The 12,942-nt window shown below is 42.2% G+C and overlaps 1 protein-coding gene across 1 annotated transcript in view; it reads right to left on the bottom strand.

The window, feature by feature from the left end:
* The window catches only part of LOC109895039 (protein kinase C-binding protein NELL1), a 435,218-nt gene that overhangs the window by 15,172 nt on the left and 407,104 nt on the right, over positions 1 to 12,942 (bottom strand). The window contains exon 17 of the mRNA XM_020488694.2: positions 1,810 to 2,003. Coding sequence (XP_020344283.1) covers positions 1,810 to 2,003 — 194 coding nt within the window. The remainder of the gene's footprint in view (positions 1 to 1,809; positions 2,004 to 12,942) is intronic.

Below are 12,942 nucleotides of genomic sequence, written 5' to 3'. Positions count from 1 at the left end.
GCTGTGCTGCAGTACATTGCAACTTTTAAAGGACAAACCACTTGGGCTGTGTTTGCTGGGTGTTAGGTGTCCTTTCCACTGATCAACATGACTGCACTGTGCATCTGTGCTGCTAATATTAATTGTGCTTATCACTGAAAAGCTCCAAATCTCTCCAAAAATGATTGTCCAGTCCATTTAGTAGTCCGATTTTAATCGCATAGTAAATTTAGTCTCGTTTCAGTTAACTGAAATTAATGTATTATTTGTTGTTGTTTAGTTATATTTTTTTCTGGGTCTATTTAGTCAGTTATAGTCTCGTCAATTGCCACTGAAAAATAGGTGTTTGACGAATATTTTTGTCACTATTTTTATTGACGAAATTAACACTGTAATTGAGGCTGCAGTGCAGGCACTTTCTAATCCTAGAGTTACAAATAACAACAACTCCATTCAGAATATTTAGGAGCAGCCTATCTGTTGGCTCTTGGTCGTTGTAGCCGATCCTTCTCCTTTAACTTTTCATTCCGTCATTTTAATTCCATCTTCAATTGATTAGATATTTCCTAACTATTGCCACACACAGAGGCTCTATGACTATAGCCTATTGCCTGATTTATGACTGGCCAACAACGACAACAAGCCACATGTGCCACTCTCGTGAAAAGCAAGAGCATCAGCATAAATAATAAAAAACCTCACTCTCTACTGCAGCAGTCCCGTTCAGGTCTGTATGGGTCCTTCCAGACAAGTCAGTTACAATACCCGAGAATCGTGACAACCATATCAGATCCAACCCAGACCCGTGACATTATTTAGAATTCTGGATCCGGACCCGCTCGTGAACTCCTCTACAGTACACGCCTCCCAACTGTACTGGGACCTGATAAAACCAGGGTGTCAAACTAATTTAGCAAACAATAGACCTCGATCCATCACTTTTGGAATTGTTTATGCTTCCTGACTGTCTAGTTTTTAGCTGACTGTTAGCAAGCTGGACAGAGTAAAGACACTATAAATGTAGGTCTATCTTCATTTCTTCTCAGTTCCGATTTTGTTTTAGTCATTTTAATGTTGATTAAGATTGTCATCGTCCCTCACCTGAAAAAACAACAGCAAAGAGTTTCAGTGTATGTGTGTATGTAACAGAGTAGAAGTGTGTGTCGTTCTCTGTGTTCTTTCTCTGTCTTGACTTTATGAGGTAAGTGTGTGTGATGTTACAGTGGGAACCCAGATGTGAGTGTGTATGCAGATAGTTGTTTCATCTATGTGACTGTGGATGTCTTTCTATATTTTCTTGCTTTGTTCCTGTTTACTAGGTAGTAACCACTAACAAAGTAGTTGTGAGGTGGAGATGGGTGTATGTCAGAAAAGCTATATGTTGTATGTGTGTGTACACATGCATGTATGTGTTTGTGTTAACACAGTGATGTGTGAATGTGTGTTAATGTGAGTGCATTCTTGGATGAGTGTTGGCTCACATGTAGGTATGGTGTGTGTGCAGGAGCAGAGGGAGAAGTGTGTATGTGTGTGTGTGTGTGTGTGTGTGTGTGTGTGTGTGTGTGTGTGTGTGTGTGTGTGTGTGTGTGTGTGTGTGTGTGTGTGTGTGTGTGTGTGTGTGTGATCGAGTGTGTGTGTGTGTGTGTGTTAGCCCTATAGCTTGCAGAAGCAGAGGGAGCAGAATGTGTTTTGGGAAAGGGGAAAGGGGGATATCTAGACCAGTTGTACAACTGAATGCCTTCAACTGAAATGTGTCCTTCACATTCAACCCAATCCCTCTGAATCAGAGAGGTGTGGGGGGCTGCCTTAATGTGTGTGTGTTAGCCCTACCTTGCAGGAGCAGAGGGAGCAGCGGTCCAGGCTGAGGTTCCACTCCTGTCCGTTGTGCTTGAGGCCCTCCTCGTGAAGACAGTCTCCACTGCAAGCCGGTCCAGATGTACACATACAGTCAAACCCACCCGGAAGGTTCACACACACACTGTCGTTCCAGCAGGTGTGTGTCTGTGTGGCACACTCATCAACGTCTGAAACGGAGAATAGCTGTTTTACCTATCAAAAACAAGAATGTGTGACTTTTTCGCTACACCATTTCCCCCTTTACTTTATCTCCTACCTGTTCTTCCAGTGTTTAGTTTAGCTGTTGCAAATGCAACACAGGAGTGTGCCCAGACACCGAGCATATCAACATGGATTAAACCCTGCAACAATATTACAATGTACGGAATGCACCTGAAATCTTCAAAGGAAAAAAAAAAGTGAAAATGTATTTTTTTTTACCACCTTAATTACTAATTGCATTTTACCCAGTGACACCAGCAGCAGAGAGAAGAGAGAAAAAAGTACGCTCTGACCGGAATTTTTGTAAGTGGGACACATTATTTGCATAAACTAAATTAAATGATATTGACGTCAGGTAGAGACACATACTGTAAAACATGTGTCAAAAATAAAATTTGTCAATAAAACTCACGAATGTAACTTTTAACCGCTTAAATGTAGTGTCCCTTAATTAGGGGACCTTCAATACATTTTTAATTCAATGTCACACAGCCCCTATCTGTGAGAGCTGGGGATCTATGTTTTCCAGCCGTGTCATACTATCTTTGGTGTGACTTGGTACCATATATGGGCATATGCCATTAAAGGGGGGGAAGGATCTGAACAAAAGTTTACTTATTTTCTACCAGCATGTCACATGTGCAACCAGAGGGGAAAATACTCTGGACCACCTTTACTCCACACACAGAGACGCATACAAAGCTTTCCCTCACCCTCCATTTGGCAAATCTGACCATAATTATATCCTCCTGATTCCTGCTTACAAGCAAAATCTAAATCAGGAAGTACCAGTGACTCGTTCAATATGCAAGTGGTCAGATGACGCGAATGCTACGCTACAGGACAGTTTTGCTAGCACAGACTGGAATATGTTCCGGGATTCATCCAACCAGCTTCAATAAGTGCATCGACATCCCCTCAGTGACCGTATGTACATTTCCCAACCAGAAGCCATGGATTACAGGCAACATCCGCACTGAGCTAAAGGCTAGAGCTGCTGCTTTCAAGGAGCTGGACACTAATTCGGACGCTTATAAGAAATCACGCTGTGCCCTCAGACAAACCATCATATAGGCAAAGCGTTAATACAGGACTAAGACTGAATCCTACTACACCGGCTCGGCAGGGATTGAAAACTATTACGGACTACAAAGGGAAACCCAGCTGTAAACTGCCCAGTTACGCGAGCCTGTCAGAAGAGATAAATGCCTTTTATGCTCGCTTTGAGATAAGCAACACTGAAGCATGCATGAGAGCACCACTCTCCTTAGCCGATGTCAGCAAGACCTTTAAGCAAGTCAACATTCACAAAGCTGCGGGGTCAGACGGATTACCAGGACGTGTACTCAAAGCATGCGTGCACCAACTGGCAAGTGTCTTAATATAATTTTTGCAGTGTAAACAATGGGAAGACGTGGTATTTCTTAAAACTGCATTGCTGGTTAAGGGCTTTTAAGTAAGCTTTTTACGATAAGGTCACGCCTGTTGTATTCAGCGCATGTGACAATTAACAGACACTGGGTCTCGACCCCGCCCTGTGCGACTGGGTCCTGGACTTTCTGACGGGCCGCCCCCAGGTGGTGAAGGTAGGAGACAACATCTCCACCCCTCTGATCCTCAGCACTGGCACAAGGGTGCGTTCTCAGCCCTCTCCTGTACTCCCGGTTCGCCCATGACTGCGTGGCCATGCACGCTTCCAACTCAATCATCAAGTTTTCAGACGACACTACAGTGGTAGGCTTGATTACCAACATCGACGAGACGGCCTACAGGGAGCAGGTGAGGGCCCTAGGAGTGTGGTGTCAGGAAAATAAACTCTCACTCAACATCAACAGAACAGAGGAGATGGAATACATAGACTTCAGGAAACAGCAGAGGGAGCCCCCACCATCCACATCGATGGGACAGTAGTGGAGAACGTGGAAAGTTTTAAGTTCCTCGGCGTACACATCACGGACAAACTGAAATGGTCCACCCACACAGACAGCATGGTGAAGAAGACGCAATAGCGCCTCTTCAACATCAGGGGGCTGAAGATATTTGGCCTTTCACCTAAAACGCGCACACTCTTTTACAGATGCACAATCGAGAGCATCTTGTCGGGCTGTATCACCGCCTGGTCCGGCAACTGCACAGCCCTCAACCGAAAGGCTCTCCAGAGGGTAGTGTGGTCTGCACAACGCATCACTGGGGGCAAACTACCTGCCGTCCAGAACACCTACAGCACCCGATGTCACAGGAAGGCCAAAACGATCATCAAGGACAACAACCACCCGAGCCACTGCCTGTTCACCCCTTATCATCCAGAAGGCAAGGTCAGTACAGGTGCAGCAAAGCCAGGACCTAGAGACTGAAAAATAGCTTCTATCTCAAGGCCATTAGACTGTTAAACAGCCATCACTAACACAGAGAGGCTGCTGTCAACATACAGACTCAAATCTCTGGCCACTTTAATTAAAGGTATCACTAGTCACCTTAAATAATGCCCCTTTAATAATGTTTACATATCCTACATTACTCATCTCATGTCCAGTTGAAGTCGAAAGTTTACATACACCTGAGCCAAATACATTTAAACTCTGTTTTTCACAACTCCTGACATTTAATCCTAGTAAAAATTCAGTCTTAGGTCAGTTAGGATCACCACTTTATAAAAAAAAAAAATTCAAATGTCAGAATAATAGTAGAGAGAATGATTTATTTCAGCTTTTATTTATTTCATCACATTCCCAGTGGGTCAGAAGTTTATATACAATCAATTAGTATTTGGTAGCATTGCCTTTAAATTGTTTAACTTGGGTCAAATATTTTGGGTAGCCTTCCACAAGCTTTCCACAATAAGTTGGGTGAATTTTGGCCCACTCCTCCTGACAGAGCTGGTGTAACTGAGTCAGGTTTGTTGGCCTCCTTGCTCGCACAAGAATTTTTAGTTCTGCCCACAAATGTTCTCTAGGATTGAGGTCAGGGCTTTGTGATGGTCACTCCAATACCTTGAATTTGTTGTCCTTAAGCCATTTTGCCACAACTTTGTAAGTATGCTTGGGGTCATTGTCCATTTGGAAGACCTATTTGTGACAAAGCTTTAACTTCCTGACTAATGTCTTGAGATGTTGCTTCAATATATCCACATCATTTTGCTACCTCATGATGCCAGGTATTTTGTGAAGTGCACCAGTCCCTCCTGCAGCAACGCACCCCCACAACATGATGCTGCCACCCCCGTACTTCACGGTTGGGATGGTGTTCTTCGGCTTGCAAGCCTCCTCCCTTTTTCCTCGAAACATAACGATGGTCATTATGGCCAAACAGTTATATTTTTGTTTCATCAGACCAAAGGACATTTCTGCAAAAAGTACGATCTTTGCCCCCATGTGCAGATGCAAATTGTAGTCCGGCTTTTTTATGGCGGTTTTGGAGCAGTGGCTTCTTCCTTGCTGAGCGCCCTTTCAGGTTATGTTGATATAGGACTTGTTTCACTGTGGATATAGATACTTTTGTACCTGTTTCCTCCAGCATCTTCAGAAGGTCCTTTGCTGTTGTACTGGGATTGATTTGTACTTTTCACACCAAGGTACGTTAATCTCTAGGAGACAGAACGCACCTCCTTTCTGAGCGGTATGATGACTGTGTGGTCCCATGGTGTTTATACTTGCATACTATACTATAACTATACTGTTTGTACAGATGAACGTGGTACCTTCAGGCATTTGGAAATTGCTCCCAAGGATGAACCAGACTTGTGGAGGTCTACAATCCTTTTTCTGAGGTCTTGGCTGATTTCTTTTGATTTCCCCATGATGTCAAGCAAAGAGGCACTGAGTTTGAAGGTAGGCCTTGAAATACATCCACAGGTACACCTCCAATTGACTCAAATGGTGTCAATTAGGCAATCAGAAGCTTCTAAAGCCATGTCATCAGTTTCTGGAGTTTTCCAAGCTGTTTAAAGTCACAGTCAACTTTGTGTTTGTAAACTTCTGACCAACTGGAATTGTGATACAGTGAATTATATGTGAAATAATCTATCTGTAAACAATTGTTGGAAAAATTACTTGTGTCATGCAGAATGTAGATGTCCTAACCGACTTGCCAAAATTGTAGTTTGTTAACTAGAAGTGGAGTGGTTGACATTTTGTGTATGTAAACTTACAACTTCAACTGTATATACTGCTCTATACCATCTACTGCATCTTGCCTATTCCTGTCATGTCACTTTAAATAATGGCACTTTAATCATGTTTACATGTCCTACATCACTCATCTGATATGTATATACTGCTATATACCATCTACTGCATCTTGCCTATGCCGCACGGCCATCGCTCATCCATATATTTATATTCAAATATTCGTAATCATCCTTTACATTTGTGTGTACAAGGTAGTTGTGAATTTATTTGATTACACATGCATTAACATCTGCTAACCATGTGTATGTGACCTAAAAAAATATTTGATTTGTGTGATAATTGAAACGCTTTTGGTCATGTATCAAGTGTTTGCAGAAAGGAGAAACTGTGATGTCCAAGTTGTGGAAAAGATCATAGTATGTATTATAAAGGTGATGAATATGTGACATGTTGAAATTGGGGTGGGAACCATGAAGTAACGTCTTTCGAATGCCCCACAAGGGGGAAAGAAAATCAGTCAAGGCTGTACAGAGCATTTCATATGCAGCAGCTGTGAAACGGGTTGAGGGTTTGAATGATGCACCAGAGGAGTGCATGATGATGGATAGGCCTACATTACAGGCTGCAGAGGTTGCCTTTCACCAGCAGGATCCTAACATTTTAAAGGTTCTTAACCATATGTGGACTTTGTGTCCTTTATTGCTATGGTAATTAATGGCACTGCCAAGGTGGAGAGAAGGTCCAGGAAGATAGAAATCATAGTGGATGTGGTGCAGCGGTTCCTGGGGCTGAAATATTTCTCAGCGAAGGAGTTACAGTACATGGATTATTGGCACAAGCCGTATCAGCCTCTCAGGTCCTAGAGCCTGAGAAGGGAGATGTGGAGAATTAAAAGGAAGAAGTGGGAGTTTTGTTTGTTTTGGCAATGTACTATTTTCATTGGGGTGGATTAATATCACTATTATGTATGGGGATATGTTTGGTTTCAATCAGTCCAGTTGGTGGTGGCAATACACATTTTTAGGTTGTAGTCCGCCATAAAACCCGCAGAAGAAGAAGAAGACAACCCCATAGTCATGATGGCTGCACCTGACAGTTGCGCCTTGTTCACACCCTCTTAAGCCTTAGCCCCACCCATCTCTTTAAGGGTTGATCTGAGCGTTCTGTACTAACTTGCCAGCTACTTGCAGACATCTAAGAGAGAGAGAGAACCGCTCACTGAACATTATTCGCCCTAGCAGAGCTGGTTAGGCTGTTATGTTATCCAGAGTGTTGGGTGACTGCAACTGTGCTGTCAGATTGTCTGTTTGTAAATTCAGAGAGTTTCACATTCAGAGCGCACACTGGACACTCTGGCAAATAAGTAGGGTTATTCCGAAAGCTCAGACCTCACTGGCTAGCTACTTCCAGACATATAACGAGAGAACACCCCACTCTGACTATTTTACTCACTCTAGCAGAGCTGGTTAGGCTGTTTTCATGTTATCCAGAGCGTTGGTGACTGTAACTGTGCTGCTGGCAACAATTAAATTACGCTTTGTTGCCAACATTTACTGACACTGGACATATTCAACCGGTGTTGAGCGTTCAAAAATGTATCAGTTATTCTGCACTCTGGCACAATAAGACGAGAGTCTTTTGTTACGAAATGTAGCTAGATAGCTTGCTAGGTAAACAATGAATCCCAACGCATGACGTAATGTTAGTTAGCGAGCCAGCCAGCTAATGTTAGCTAGCTATCTAACAGTACACTTTAACTTGTAAAGAAAATACTTTGTCAAAATTTGAAAAGGTAGCAAGCTAGACTATTTTACCCCTGGTCTGAAATCGGAGTAGATAGCCAGAGCAAATTTACCAGCTAGTACGTCTATCAACAGCTGCAGTGACATTCTATTGAACTGGATATTTGCCGAGTGGAGTCTTTTTTTAAGACATAAAGCTATCTAGCTAGCTAAACAAAGGACCACAATCACAACTCATGACGTTACTACCCTGCATGAATCTGCAGGCAGCTAACCAACCAGGTTCTATGGCTATAGCAAATGTGTCTGAGATACGAAGAGTAAGATCATACACATAATGTTAGCTAGCGACCTATCGAGCTAACAGTACACTTGAAATTAAACAATTTTCTGTCAAAATTCGAAAGTGTAACATCTGAAGATGTAGCTAGCTAGACTATCTTACACGTGATACATCATGGTTGGATGCGTCTCCGCTCTGATGCCATTTATTGTTTCCCTTAGTTTGAATATGTAATCCAGACAGGTGTTTTCTCCATCTCCTTAGCTATCATACTTGAATTCCACTAATTTCAAAACTCGGTCCTCCAGAAAAAGGAAAACATACACATAACGTTAGCTAGCGAGCCAACCAGCTAATGTTAGCTAGCTAACAGTACACTTTTGACATTAGGTTTATGCATTTTTATTACGTGATACATTTAATTTAAAAAAGCAGCATTCGACACGGTTACCTAAACATACCAACCAGCTGCAATAGACAGAAGTGAGCTATATGGCAGACCAATCCAAACTCATCTCTTGGCATGTCCAGCCCACTCATTATCTCAACCAATCATGGCTAGCGGGAAGGTTGCTCGCTTTCTGTAGCTAAACCAACTAGGCTCATAATTTGACAATTTTATTGTATTTACAGATGGTATACAAGTTTGATATTAAGGCACATAAAAGTTCACGTGTTCACAATAGATATAGGAGTTGATCAAAATTGTATTGATTTTTTGATTTTTTTGGGGGTCTGTGTAATCTGAGGGAAATATGTGTCTCTAATATGGGTCATACATTGGGCAGGAGGTTAGGAAGTGCAACTCAGTTTCCACCTCATTTTGCGGGTAGTGTGCACATAGCCTGTCTTCTCTCGAGAGCCAGTTTGCCTTTGGCGGCCTTTCTCAGTAGGAAGGCTATGCTCACTGAGACTGTACATAGTCAAATATTTCCTTAATACTGGGTCAGTCACAGTGGTCAGCAATTCTGCCCCTGTGTACTCTCTGTTTAGGGCCAAATTACATTATAGTTCTCCCTGTTTTTTTGTAAATTCCTTCCAATGTGTCGAGTAAATATATTTTTGTTTTCTCATGATCTGGGTGGGTCTAATTGTGTTGCTGTCCTTTGGCTCTGTGGGGTCTGTTTGTGAACAGAGCCCCACAGAACCAGCTTACTTAGGGGGCTCTTCTGTAGGTGATGGCTTTGTTATGGAAGGTTTGGGAATCGCTTCCGTTTAGGTGGTTGTAGAATTTAACGTATCTTTTCTGGATTTTGATAATTAGCAGGTATTCTTATTTGGTGTTGTACGCATAAGACATTTTTGCAGAAGAGTCTCAATTTGGTATTTGTCCAATTTTGTATATTATTGGTTGGTGAGCGGACCCCAGACCTCACAAACATGAAGGGCAATGAATTCTATAACTGATTCAAGTATTTTTAGCCAGATCCTAATTGGTATGTTGAATTTTATGTTCCTTTTGATGGCATAGAAGGCACTTCTTGCCTTGTCGCTCAGATCGTTCACAACTTTGTGGAAGTTACCTGTGGCTCTGATGTTTAGGCCAAGGTATGTATATTTTTTGGTTTGCTCTAGGGCAACGGTGTCTAGATGTAAAGGTCCTGGCAACTGGACCTTTTTTGGGACACCATTATTTTTGTCTTACTGAGATTCTGTCAGGGCCCAGGTCTGACATAATCTGTGCAGAAGATCTAGGTGCTGTACGCCCTCCTTGGTTCGGGACAGAAGCAACAGATCATCAGCAAACTGCAAAAAGCCTAGAGGTTAGAGCTTTGGGACAGAAACCAAAAGGTTGCTAGATTGATTCCCGAGCTGACAAGGTAAATATCTGTCGTTCTGCCCCCGAACAACAATCCCCTTGCCTAGTTATTTAAAGGTAAAAAAACTAACCCAAAAAAACATTTGACTTCAGATTCTAGCAGGGTGAGGCCAGGTGCTGAAGACTGTTCTAGTGCCCTCTCCAATTAGTTGATATATATGTTCAATTTTTTGTGGGTCTGTGTAATCTGAGGGAAATATGTGTCTCTAATATGGTCATACACTTAAGATGCATCCATGTATCACCCCCTGGTCCAATGTAAAGAAATGTGTGTTTTTTGCCAATGTTAACCGCACACTTGTAGTTCGTGTAAATGGATTTTATAATGTTGTATGTTTCCCCCCCAACATCACTTTCCATCAATTTGTTTAGCAGGCCCTCATGCCAAATTGAGTCTAAAACCTTTTTGAAATCAACAAAGCATGAGAAGACTTTGCCTTTGTTTGCTTGTCAGTTAGGGTGTGCAGGGTGAATACGTGGTCTGTCATACGGTAGTTTGGTAAAAAGCCAAATTTACATTTTCTCAGTACTTTGTTTTCACTGAGGAAATGTACGAGTATGCTGTTAATGATAATTCAGAGGATTTTCCCAAGGTTGCTGTTGAAGCAAATCCCACCGTAGTTATTGGGGTCAAGTTTGTCTCCACTTGCGGATTGGGGTGATCAGTCCTTGGTTCCAATTATTTGGGAAGATGCCAGAGCTGAGGATGATGTTAAAGAGTTTAAGTATAGCCAATTGGAATTTGTGGTCTGTATGTTTGATAATTTCATTTAGGAGGGTTTGTATTTTGTCCTGTAGTTAATTCAATGTATTTATTTTTAATAATGTTATTTAACCTTTATTTAACTAGGCAAGTCAGTTATTAAGAACAAATTCTTATTTACAATGATGGCCTAACCCAGCCAAACCCTAACCCGGACAATGCTGGGCCAATTGTGCGCTGCCCTATGGGACTCCCAATTACGGCCAGTTGTGATACAGCCTGGAATCAAATCAGGGTCTGTAGTGACACATCTAGCACTGAGATGCAGTGCCTTAGATCGCTGTGCCACTCGGGAGCCCAAATGCAATTGGAGAATCCAGTGGGTTCTGGTAGTCTTTAATAGTTGATTTTAAGATTTGTATTTGATCATGTAGATGTTTTTGCTGTCCTTTGTTGTAGAGGCAAAAATATTTGTTCATCCATACATCTTCGTTTTGGATAGATAACTCTATGTGTTGGTGTTTGTTTAGTTTCCAATTTTCCCAGAAGTGGTTAGATTCTATGGATTCTTCAATTACATTGAGCTGATTTCTGCCGTGCTGTTCCTTCTTTTTCCGTAGTGTATTTCTGTATTGTCTTAGTGATTTACCATAGTGAAGGCATAGGCTCAGGTTTTCTGGGTCTATATGTTTTTGGTTGGATAGGTTTCTCAATTTCTTTCTTAGGTTTTTGCATTCTTCATCAAACCATTTGCAATTGTTGTTAATTTTCTAAGGTTGTCTGCTTGAAATTTGTATATTTGATAGGGAAGGGTATGATAGGGAAGCTGAGAGGTCAAATATACTGCTTAGGTTTTCTACTGCTAAGTTTACACCTTCACTATTACAGTAAACATTTTGTCCAGAAAATTGTCTAGAAGGGATTGAATTTGTTGTTGCCTAATAGTTTTTTTTAGATTTCCACACTACTTTCTTTCCATCTATAGCATTTCTTAATATTATTCAGTACCTTTGGCTTTGAGGCCTCTTGATTGAGCATCAAGTAGATTGTGATTTTGCTGAGATCTCATAGGGGTGTCAGTGGACTGACTGTGAATGCCCTAAGATACTCTGGGTCTGTGATATAGTAGTCTACAGTACTACTGCCAAGAGATGAGCTATAGGTGTACCTACCATAGGAGTCCCCTCAAAGTCTACCATTGACAATATACATACCCAGCATCTGACAGAGCTGCAGGAGTTGTGACTTGTTTTGTTGGTTAAGTTGTCAAAGTTGTGTCTAGGGGGGCATATGGGGAGGGAATGCTGTCACCTCCAGGTAGGTGTTTGTCCCAGTGTGCTGAAGGTGTCAGGTTCTTGTCCAGTTTTAGAATTTAGGTCACCAAAGACTAGTACATGTCCCTGAGCATGGAAATCGTTGATCTCCCCCTCTAGGATGGAGAAGCTGTCATCGTTCAAATATGGGGATTCTATTGGGGGGATATATGAGGACATTTTCCACTGTTGAGATAATTTACTTTTTCATTTCTAGCCAGATGTAAAATGTTCATGTTTAAACTAATTTAATAGAGTGGGTTAGGTCTGCTCTATACCAAAATAGCACACCCCCTGAGTCTCTTCCCTGTTTCACACCTGGTAGTATGGTTGGTAGGACTACCAGCACTCTAACCCAGAGGAAAACAAGTTGGTCCGTCTCCTTTATACCATGTTTCTTGTAGGATGACAATGTCTGTCTCTACTGATGGTTCAAGCTCTACTACTCCACAAAGGCTCCACTCCTCTACCACTACCCCCACTGCAGGCCCTGGCTCAACTCCCCTCTCAGCCGGTTCACCTAGAGGTGCGGGGTCAGGGAGGACACCTAGGCCTCAACAGAGAAGAGTGAGGAACAGAGGTAGGAGCACTGAAACCAACACTGGAACCAGCACAACAGAGGGAGGTGAATCTGAGGACAGATGGTGACAGGTAGCATTGTGGTTAGAGCTTTGGGCCAGTAACCAAAAGGTTGCTGGATCGAATCCCCAAGCTGTCAAGGTAAAAATCTGCCATTCTGCCCCTGAGCAAGGCAGTTAACCCACTGTTCCCTGGCCGCTGAAGATGTGGATGTTGATTAAGGCAGTTCCCCGCTCCTCTCTAATTCAGAGGGGTTGGGTTAAATGCAGACAAAATATAAAATAACTTTTAGGCTTATTCAATGTGTAATAGTAGTGGAATTACCTCATTTGGACACTT

This window comes from Oncorhynchus kisutch, linkage group LG8 (assembly GCF_002021735.2).
Source record: "Oncorhynchus kisutch isolate 150728-3 linkage group LG8, Okis_V2, whole genome shotgun sequence".
In the NCBI taxonomy this organism is placed as follows: domain Eukaryota; kingdom Metazoa; phylum Chordata; class Actinopteri; order Salmoniformes; family Salmonidae; genus Oncorhynchus; species Oncorhynchus kisutch.
The sequence above is the reverse complement of the archived record's forward strand: the minus strand, read 5'-3'. Positions and strand labels throughout refer to the sequence as shown.